General features: G+C 40.4%; 1 protein-coding gene across 1 annotated transcript; it reads left to right on the plus strand.

The window, feature by feature from the left end:
- The first annotated feature begins 5532 nt into the window (after positions 1-5532).
- fibinb (fin bud initiation factor b) lies at positions 5533-8583 on the plus strand. The gene has a single exon (XM_070835443.1). The coding sequence runs from the start codon at positions 5540-5542 to the stop codon at positions 6161-6163; it is 624 nt and encodes a 207-aa protein (XP_070691544.1). The 5' UTR covers positions 5533-5539; the 3' UTR covers positions 6164-8583.
- The last annotated feature ends 2436 nt before the right edge of the window (positions 8584-11019 follow it).

Raw genomic sequence — 11019 nt, forward strand, 5'->3', positions numbered from 1 at the left:
TTGATGTCATATCAAATCATTTCAAACATGACCAGTAACTTGTGTTGAAGAAAATCTTGTGATGATTTTAAATTGTTTATGTAAGTCAAATGTGTCTTTTGCTTAGAGCACAGCACCCTGACATCCAAAGTCTATGTAATTTAAGTGAGCCACAATGTTTTGACAGTGACAGACAGAGATGTTGTCACACCTCACATAAAAATCCAACCCTGTCAGTGGCAAAAACAAATACTTTGAGTGGATGTACTTGGATGAGTAAGGTTGGCCCAAAGGATCATATTACAGCCACTGTGGCCCATTTGCTGTCGCCTGCTGAAGCAATTTACTGGACCAATTCCAAGTTTTTGTACCTAATACTCAAAATATGTAAAGAAAGCTCCTGGTTTAAAAATAGCAGCGCTCTCCCTTAAGCGCACAGTGGTGCACCTACTTCTGAAGAACCAAGAATTGACCCTGTCAAATTTAGACCTATTTCTAAATTACAATTTTTATGAAATGTTTTAGAGAAGACTCATAATTTATTTTTTAATGAATACTTGATGTTTTTGACACATTTCTGTGAAGATCATAGCACCCAATCTGCTCTCATTAAGGTAAGAAAAGACCTTTTACTTACAGCTGATGCTGGTGACGGTTGCATTTAACACTGTGGGTACCTCTGTCCTATTGGATCCTAGAGACAGACAACCATTCACACTATGGGCAATTTAGAGTCAGTAATTGACCTAACCTGCATGTCTTTGAAAACCGCAGTGCCTGAAGAAAACCCATGCAAGCGAGCGAGAGCATGCAAACTCCACACAGAAAGGTTCAAGGTTCAAACCACCTCCCACCAGCCAGCGGATCCAGTACCATTGTTATGTAGATGATGGGGTTGAAATATTAAACCTGCAGCCAGAAACTTGGGTGAGATGTTTGACAGTGATCTTCCACTGAAAAATAAATTACAGCCGTTCGACAGTTACACATCAATCATGTTTTTATGGATTAAGGGGCATCTCTAAGGTCATCCACGCTTTGATTTCATCTCGGTTAGACTGTTGTAATCCACTGTTCTCAGGCTTGAGCCAAAAAACTCAGGTCTTCACCTGGTAAAAAAAAGGGAGGCTGCTCTGCTTTTAACAAATAATAGAAGCCAAGATCATATCAGCCCTGTTTTAACCTCTCCACTGGTTACAGGTCAGTTTTAGTTCTGATTTTAAGATTTAATGATCACCTCTAAAGCACTTCATGGTCCAGCTCCCAGCTACACTGTTGAATTGCTGCTCCCCTATGAGCCAGAGTGCAGCTTCAGATCCTCGGGCAGAGCTCTACTGGCTGTTCTTCAGTCCTGATTCAAGAGTAAAGGTGGCCAAGCTTTTGCAGACAAGGCCCGGGGTCGGAGCTGTTGGGGCTTTTATCTCATGTTATTTCTTTATGATTCAGTTGACTGATTTTATTTGCCCCAGTCCTCAGAAATGTTTTTATCTTGGTTCACATCTAAAGCACTTTGTGCCTGTTTTAAAAGTGATGTATGAATGAAAATTATTATGTAAACATAATTCATGTTATTCATTTCTTGAATACTGATCTCTGCATCTGTATTCCATGTAGAAGAATAAGTAAAACCATGTATGCTTTTCTCTTTTACTTAATACTAGAATAGATAATTCAACCAGAATCGTGTCACCAAGCATTTATTCCACCTGTGGTTTTCCTGAGTTGTGTCCTCCCCAGTTGACCCAGGAACTAGAATAACGCCCAGATTTAGTTTACACTCTGTCAGAAGGCTGTTAATTCAACTCTAATGTACTTTTGAAGGCCATAGTTAGAGGTGCTGTTGTGCATTTTCTTCACAAACTTAAGTCTCAGGATTCACTCCTTGTGTATGTGACACAGCGACAGCTCTATTATATATTTTGTGCTGTAGTTTTGATTCCATTCTGCATGCTTTCCGGCTCTAACCAGACCCTGTCGTTCCCTGACTGACCAGCAGTAGGCCTCAGTTGGTTCCCACAATTCATCCTCACCTGCTGGCACACTTGTCCGTCATTCACCATAATCAGACACTTACTCTTTGCCCAATTGCCATCTTTTCCTGTTCCACCGGCCCGTTTGTGAGTTTTGATCTTTGCCTTCTTTATCCACCTGCCTGCTCCCATTTGGACTTGTTTCCCTTTGCTGACTGCTGCCCACTTCTGTTTCACCTGCCCGGCCTTTGTGTTCTGCTTTCTGATGCATAAAACCTGCCAGAGCCGTGACAGTGAGTGGATCCATTAATGATCATGCTGTCTTAAATATATGAACCCAGTAACAAGGTTTCAAATAGCATAATAACAGTTAAGTGCAGAGTCTCACTTTGTCCCAAATATTTCAAAATAAATGACCCTCACAGAATCACATAAAAAAAACTCTTTGAGCCTGATCGCTCCATCACATTGAGTCAAGTTCAGCTTGGGAGCCAGACGTTTGCCAAATTACAATCTAATCCCTGTTTGGTCAATTTAGCTCAAATTTGGAGGCACTTTATCACAAAATAGGTTGTTAAATGTTGTAACATGTATTGTTGAATTCAAATTTCCACAGTGAGAGGATCAGAACAGCGGCCCCGGCAGCTCACACAGCAGGGAACTGGCAAAGAAAAGAAAATTGTGGATTGTGTTTTGTGTTCCAGCTTTAGAGCAAATGGAGGGAGCAATTCCTAGCTGGTCTTTTTATTTTACAAGACTGTCCTATGTGAGTAGGTGGAGTTCCTCTCCTCTTCAAAATGATTTAGTACGAATTTAAGCATGCCACAAAAGACTTGAACATCACAACAGAGCAACACACCCTAAACCCATAACATGACTTCATTTTCCATGTTCCTTTTTTTTTTTTTGTCTGACACCACATTGAAATTCCCTCTGCAGAATAATGTCACAGGGCAGCAACTGTAAAGATTCTCCAGGCTGCCACTCTGGTCCCAGACAGTATATTGCCTTTTTAGTGGCGTTGGCTGCAGGCCTCTAATAAAAGCAGATTTGCACACATAGCGGTGCATCTTTTTACTGTTGTAGTAGAGTATAAAATATGTAATTGTAAAATCTCCAGAAACTTGGAAGAAACAGTGACACTGAGAAAAGGACTTGTTCACAGATATTAAATTATGTTCTTTCAGTTCCTCAGTCTTATTACTGCGGTGAGATACAGTCATGCTGATGCATTTCTCTATATTTTAAATCAGAATGATGCACATAAAAGACCCTTCGTTGTGTAACTTTCTGTTTTGTATAAGAGGATGTAAACCTGTTTTTTAACAATAAGTTTACCAATTAAACTTGTTCTGCACAAGCTTAAATTATGCAGGTCACAACCTGAACAATAATTCATGCAGTGGAAAATGGACTCCTCAGAGGTAGGTGATGGCGTAACTGTTGTTTCCACTGGAAAGATATGCACACGTTGAGAGGGATTGTGGGTTCAGCGAATTAGATCACTCTTTACAAGCTGGTTCTTGAGATATAAGATCACATTTAAAATTAAATTTTTCTCCCCTTGGGGCATTACCTCTGTGACTGTAGCAGCTGAGCAAACTGGAAAAAGTGCTATCATTTCAGTTGAATGGCATTGATTGGATCAACACAATAAAATGTGCCTCTACTTAAATATTATGGCACGTTCTCTCAATAGTGGAACATATTTCATAACATTCCCTCTATTTCCCGAGTAAGTACAGTTATAAAGTGTGGCGCTGTAAAAACAACTAGGCTAATTATAGGTCTAAGCTGAAACGCAGCATTTCGGCTCACTTTACTCAACAGGTGACCATCGCATGTATTTTTGTTTCCTTTGAACTGAACTGGACTTGTCATTTGATGCCAGCAGGCGACTAAAAAACAGGTGGCCACTATGTCAGAGGACGTGAACATGTTTTTTTGACTATGTGCTGCCAACCACACTGCAGCCCGCATGTATGTTTTACAACATTACTCCTTGTATTAGATAGTTGACACTGTTAGATTGTTAAAAGAAAAGAATTACAGATCTTTAAAAAAAAAAAAGTCTTAAAAATCCAATGCAAATTTTAGATATGTTTTAAAGGAGGGGAATGTAGCCAAAAGTCAGGTTTGGTTCTTCTTTAAAGAATAGATATTTCTAAGAGTAAATAACAGATGTAAGTCTGTTTTTGTACGAGGCTGCATTGTAAACAGTAGTGGAAGAAGTTTATAAGTCACACATTCAGAATATAAAGAGTATTATCAGCTAATTGTACTTAAAGTATCACAAGTAAAAGCACTCAGCAGCAGGATGACCTCTATCAGACTTATAGGCTATCATTACACATTTTACCATCAGATCATTATTACTGAGGCCTAAACCTGTGAGCAGCATTTTAATGTAGCAGGTTATGGTGGAACAAATGAACTACTTTATATACTGTTGGGCAGGTTACTTTATTGCAATGCATCATATTTTGCGAGCTCATCCTGTGATTTGCATGTAAAATCTTAATCTGTGAAGTATCTGACAGAATCCTTAAGGTGCAAGAGAACTGAAATAGTGAAGCAAAGTATCTAAACATTGCTTACTTCAGTGGGTAAATGAACTTGAAATGATGGACCTAATGATTGGCTTCTGTCACAGACTGGAGGAGGCTAATGTAATATATTAACCTGTGATAAATACTAATCTTTTTCATCATTTGGCCATTTATCTTCATGATCAATTGAGGTTGTTGTTTGCAGCGCTGTTCTGTACATTGCCTACATTATATTGACTGTAATATTTTGCCCACTTTACTATTGGGAGTGCACAACTATTAGAAACTCTTAACAGCATAATCTAATAAAAAGACATTTACAGAATCCGCTTTTCTGCCACATGTCATCAGGCATTAAACATCACAGTAGACCTAAGTTTTATAAAAGTAGCCAACTAGGGTGTAATTACAGGGGTGTTGTGTTGCACGTTTTAAATTTATGTGGTCACTTGTGTATTTTTCAATAACTTTTCCTTAACCATCTGGGCCAGCTTGTCACGGTTATGTGAATTAACACAAACTTGGGTCTTTCCTGGTTTGAGTGAGGCTCTAACAGCACGCCTGGCAGCCCGCTCGGCCTGAATGCAGCCTTTTAAAGGACGGAGGGGCTGTAATTTGAGAGTAGCGCAGAGGTATTATTAGCCAAAAAGCCAAGCGCGGCACTTCAGGCGTCCAGATGTTGCGTTTGAGGCACCGAGCGAAGTCGGGCGCACAACTGTTGTACCACGCTGAAAACAAACTTTCATACATTGTTTTTTCCTGCTCACTGGCAGTGATGGACGCTGGCAGGCTCGATTAAAAGAAGAGAAGTGACAATATATGTTTTGTTTTTTGTTTTTTTTTTGGACAAAGAGGATATTGGAAGTAGGGGGGAAACAAGCCTCAAGTGACTAAACTGCGCAGTTTGGACGTTTAAACCTGACTGAAATGTTCGTGTTTCTGCGCCGGGTTGGAATAAAATAGTCCCTCAGGTCGAGCGTTTTGGCTGAAATAACGTTTAAACTTAACATTTCCTCTCTGAGAGTGTGTTTGTGGGACATCATGGCTTTTCTTCACTTGCTCCTGTGCGCCGGGATGTTGGCGCTGCCGACGTCCGGAGCCTTTTTCAACGGTCCGCTACATCCGGAGATGTCCAACGGCACTTTCCATCATTATTTCGTGCCGGACGGCGACTACGAGGAAAACGACGACCCGGAGAAATGCCAGATGCTTTTCAAAATGACCGACGAGAGAAAGTGCGGTCTCGACGAGGACCAGGACGCAGTGATCCGGGATGACTTCACCATCATCAAGAGGCAGATCGAGGACTCGGCCCGCGTCCTGGAGGGCATCGGGAAAAGCATCTCGTACGACCTGGATGGGGAGGACAGCTACGGGAAGTATCTGCGGCGGGAGACGGCGCAGATAAGCGAGGCGTTTACAAACTCGGAGAAATCTCTGCTGGAGCTGGAGGTGAAATTCAAGCAGAGCCAGGAGAGCGAGCTGAAGGAGGAGCACCGGCTCAGCGACGACTTTCTCAACATGATAGTGCACACACGGGACGTCCTGAAGGAGACTTTGGACATTTCTCTGGGGCTGAAGGACAAACACGAGCTCCTGTCTCTGATCATCCGCAGCCACGGCACCAGGCTGAGCAGACTGAAGAACGAATACATGAAGTTCTGAGAGAAAATAGTCCCTACGCGTCTCATTAACTTGTGCAGTGCTATTTCTTGATTTTTTTTTTATGCTTAATCTCTGTGGGGGAGTGTGAGCACGAGGCAGAGGCAGAGGCAGGGGTGACACATCTGAGTAAATCACATCAGGGATAAAACCAAAGCTTAACCAAACACCCAAATTAAGAAAAAAAAACAAACATACTATCTCATTCAACTCTTGAGCAGTGGCTCCCAACTCAGACCCCTCCAGTGGGTCAGAAGATGCTGCCTATCTGAGATGATCACGACTGTGCACCATTATCTGACTTTTTCTTTCATTTTTGCGTTTAATTAAAATTTACCTGAGCAGTTTGCAAAGGGGAAATCTGCCTCAGATGCTCCCAGCACACAACTCACAGACATATGAGATGTAAAAGAGGTTGGGAGCCACTGCTCTACAGGTGTGTAGACGCGCAGATAGTTTGGGTTGAATTTGCTCAGGTTTTTGTGATGTGTGTCTCCAGAGCTTGATTCACCAAACAGGCACCTTGCCGCAGACCCCCAGGACCCCCAGTAGCCCCGCATTACACTGTACGTCTTTGCAAACCACGTTGCAAATTTACAGTACGAAAGTGCAGTATGGGCCCTGTATTATCACATGATGTAATGATCCTGTTTTGCAGGGCGAGCATGTGTCAGAATCTGTTTTAAGAACTTCATTAGTTTACTTTATAATGTGCTCCATGAAGTTTTTTTCTAAAAAGAATTAAGCGTTAATTTTGCCCATTTACATCCACTGCATTCGTCTCCAGAAGGGATATATTGAAGAAAAAAAAAAAAAAAAACCTGGGCGCATACAACTAAAACTATCTCCGTTATGAGTGGTAAGTAAGAACATGTGTTTTGAACTTAAAAAAAAAAAAAAAAAGTCTGTTGGACTGTTTCTGACACCAGCAATCTTACTTTTTATTAAAGTGGCGGGCAATATGGATAACATCATCTCTCACAGCATATGTAGTTTTATATGACAGCATGAAGTGATACAGTTGGTGGAAAAAGCCAATTGAGAAACTGTCCATGGACATAGCAGCCAGAGAGGATTATCTGCCTGCTTTTGGCTGATCCAGCAAACTTAAAAACCTAACAAATCAAAGTACTTCATCATATTGATGCAAAGGATCATATAAAAATTCAATACTGCCATAAAGTGGTCCTGCTCACTGATTTGCAATACACCCAGAGATATTAAAGCGATAGCGACCACAGTATCAACGATGTCTCCAGACAAATGTACGTCAGCTGACTGAGTTAACTGTCATATTGCCCCCTTGTAGAAACCTCTAATACTCAAGTAAAAACACACAATGGTGGTTACATCACGAGGCTATTTAAAAATGGCTGAATGCCACGTGCAGTAATATTTTACAATGAATAATGTAAGGTCTTAATGTTAATTAAACATTATCCGTCGCCAATCAATACACCAAAACTGCCTCTTTTCCTGATATATGGTCATTTTAGTGCATTAAATCAACCCGTAATCGGTCACCGGTGTGTGTGTGGGCGTGTGGGTGTGTGTGTGTGAAACATGGCTTCGAACACGAGTCAGCCGGTCAAAAAAGTGAGGACGGGACCTATCAGTTTTCAAAACACAAGCACTGTCATCAGGTGAACGGTCTTCCAAAACTCATTCAGTCCTCCTGTGAGCAGAGAAAGACGCAGCGAGGAGTGAAGTTTTGTGGAGAAGTTTAGCTGATTCACTTGAGGATTAAGTAAGATTTTGGACATGTTGGAGAGCTTATGTGTCAGTGTGCATATTCACTAGTGAATACAGTGTGTTTGGTTTGATTTTGACCCAGAAGTTGGAAAAAAAAAAAGAGTTTTGGAAAACTCTTCATACAACAGCTGACAGGGTGGACATTATGCATTCGCCTTGTTGAAAGCTCCTAACACTAGCAACCATTATCGTTGCTCTTCTCTGACACTCCAGATGAATGTTTCTATGGATATTAATGAATGTTTACATATGGACACTTATCTGTTTTGTTTTTTTTTGCTTTATAGGCTAGCACACTTTGCACAATTCTTCACTGCTCCGGTGCTAAAGGTTGTGACATGGTTTAAAATGCGAGGCCTTTACTGTGCTGCTCTGCACAGGCAGTATAACCTTGGAAAATGTACAGTGTATTATTAGAAGTAAGTAAATACTGTGAGTGCCAATGTCTTTATTACAGAACACCTTAATATGTATTCATTGTTTATGTAAAGTTTTGAAATAGAGCAGCATATATCTATTCTTTACCTTCTAAGATATGTGGCGGGATGTAATACTTTGACGGATAAGACTGCAGGCAGCACTCGTGGACTCCAATGCCAAACATTAATCTGCGTGACAACGTTCTTAACGGATTGTGTTGTGTCTTCTCAAATAAAGAGTTTGTTTTTGAAGTGTGGTGTTGTCACAAGAGCCTGTTTTTATGATGCCGGATCCATCCGTCCCACTGTTGTTGGTTGGTCTCTCGTAGTAGTCAATAACGTAAAGAGGGAGATTAAATTATTCCATATGTTGCTGGGAAGCCCCATGGAGCTGCATCCAGGAGGTCTGTTTTTTATTTTCTTTATTATCATTTTTATTAAGCAGACCTCACATTGCAGCAGTAGCAATACAGCCATTAGGGCTGCATTCTGTATTGCCACGTGCTTCAAAATTATAAAGTTCCCCTCCATGCCTTCTTTACAAGGGTTTGGAGTCTGGTGTGAATTATACACACAGGCCCCCCTCTATGAGCGCTTTGAAGGAAGAGACTAGTTGTTGGTATTTATAAGGCACCAGGATGTAAGGAAGTCATGTTGATGGTGTTCTGAGTGGTGTGGCGAGCCTTACAAACAACTTGTTTTTTCCTGCATTCTGCTCCGGTCTGCTGAACACACACTTTTTATTTTTTTTGGAGATACTTTCGCCTTGTCAGGTCATGAAAAAAGGTTGAGTAAACAGTTTGAGGATTTCAGTCGACGAAATTAAAATTCCACCAGCATCCACAACTGTGTACTGAAAAGCTCCAACTCCGTGTTAATTATGTAATGCTGCAAAGTACAGTAGGGCAGCTTCACTTGTGGTTACACACAGTCAGTAGACACTTTGAGCCGAGCGATTACACTCAATGATGATGGAACATAAAGGACACGTGATACAAAGCTAACACATGTCCAAAAACCTTTAGCCTACATTGTATATTTCCATGAGAGCGGAAAGCCCCTAATTCTCTCATTTAGGTGGACACACTATTGGCATCATCTAGAGGAAAAACCACATATTATGTAACATGTATCTTAAACAGTAGAGCTATCATGAGACTTGGAAATACAATGTTGTATGTTGTATTCTATATTGTATTTTACTTATCTTTTCCGGTGTTGCAACATGTTAACACTCGTCGACTCAGGCTGACCTTTGGTTTATTTAGATGAATCATTTCAGTGAGTTTATGATGCAAGCATCATTGACAGGCTGACACTGAACATTGTGTACTCTCTCACCCAGGAAGGCTTACCAGGTGCAGTCAGTTTCCCCAGATAGATCTAATCTATCCAAAGTCTGCTTCATTATTTAATATTTTTTATCATTTATATACTGCATTAATTCAATTTAGACTGGTACATAAATGCATTTCAGAAGTTGGCATACATATATGTATATACACTGTTGCCCATAAAGTTGGAATAAAGTGTTTTTTTACCTCTTCTCATAAAATGATTGTGACAATGTGATTTATTCTTGATAAATAAAGTGTTTATCTTCTCAACTTTATTGATCAAACTCTTTCAAACATATCACAGTGAAACTTATACCACAATTAACCTTTGCAAACTGTGTATTCAGGCTTTAACTAAATTGGGGCTATTGACCAATTATTCCAACTTTATGGGCAACAGTGTATATAGATCTTAAGAATTCATCCATTTATTTATTTTCAGAATGCTCTGCCTCTCTGCAGGTGTACTGAAAGTTGATCATATATGTGAACCAACAGACATGACACAACTATCAGTGTTACTGTTGTTGTTGTTGTGAATTACCACGTGTGCAATGATGTTGGCTGCAAAGGTGACTGAGTTGTAATCTGCCCCAAGTTTACCCTTTGACACCCTTTGTTATAAATCAGGTGACAGTGTGTGATCCTGGGTTAATAATTGCACAATGAAGCTTTTAAAATCGAACTGACTGTTGGCTCCTGCACATCCTCTGGGTACCGGTCATCTTCTCTGAACCTGCAAAGGACAGACAAAGTAAAAAGGTATGACTAAACTTTGAAAAAACTCTCATCACTCACATAACTTTTATTGGTGATCAATGTGTCGATCAATGTTTCTTGATTCTTCTTCCTCTTGAAGCTGGAAACAGCGATTGTTTTGAATATTTGCCAGATGATTATCAAAAACAATTGATCATCACAATAGTGAAATAACTTCTGTTGTTTCGCTAATTGATTAATTGACTGTTTCAGCGCTTATGCAGTTACATCTGTGCAATGCACTCAGCTGTAGAGGAGACTGTATGGACCTGCAATGAGAAATGATCATCTTAGGGTTAGTTAGTCAGCCACATTAGCAGCATGGCCAACTTTACCATCAGTCAGTGGAAGACTATATATATATATATATATATAAGCAGCTACTGACATCACATTTTCCACAGACAATGATGCTCCCAAAGGATGAATCCTACTGACTCTGGTGATGCCCTGGCTTTTCTTCAAGGGCCACCATCAGGTTGACATTGCTGGTCCACACTGAAATATCTGTTGGATGTGTAACTATTAATGGCCGTAGCATTTTGTAGCACTCCATGACATGTCACAGTTATCACAATTGAGTTTCAGACTT

Source organism: Pempheris klunzingeri, chromosome 1 (assembly GCF_042242105.1).
Source record: "Pempheris klunzingeri isolate RE-2024b chromosome 1, fPemKlu1.hap1, whole genome shotgun sequence".
NCBI lineage: Eukaryota > Metazoa > Chordata > Actinopteri > Acropomatiformes > Pempheridae > Pempheris > Pempheris klunzingeri.

What these genes read in the sequence shown, in the direction of transcription:
- fibinb (XM_070835443.1), top strand. Translation starts at nt 5,540, where the DNA reads ATGGCTTTTCTTCACTTGCTCCTGTGCGCCGGGATGTTGGCGCTGCCG.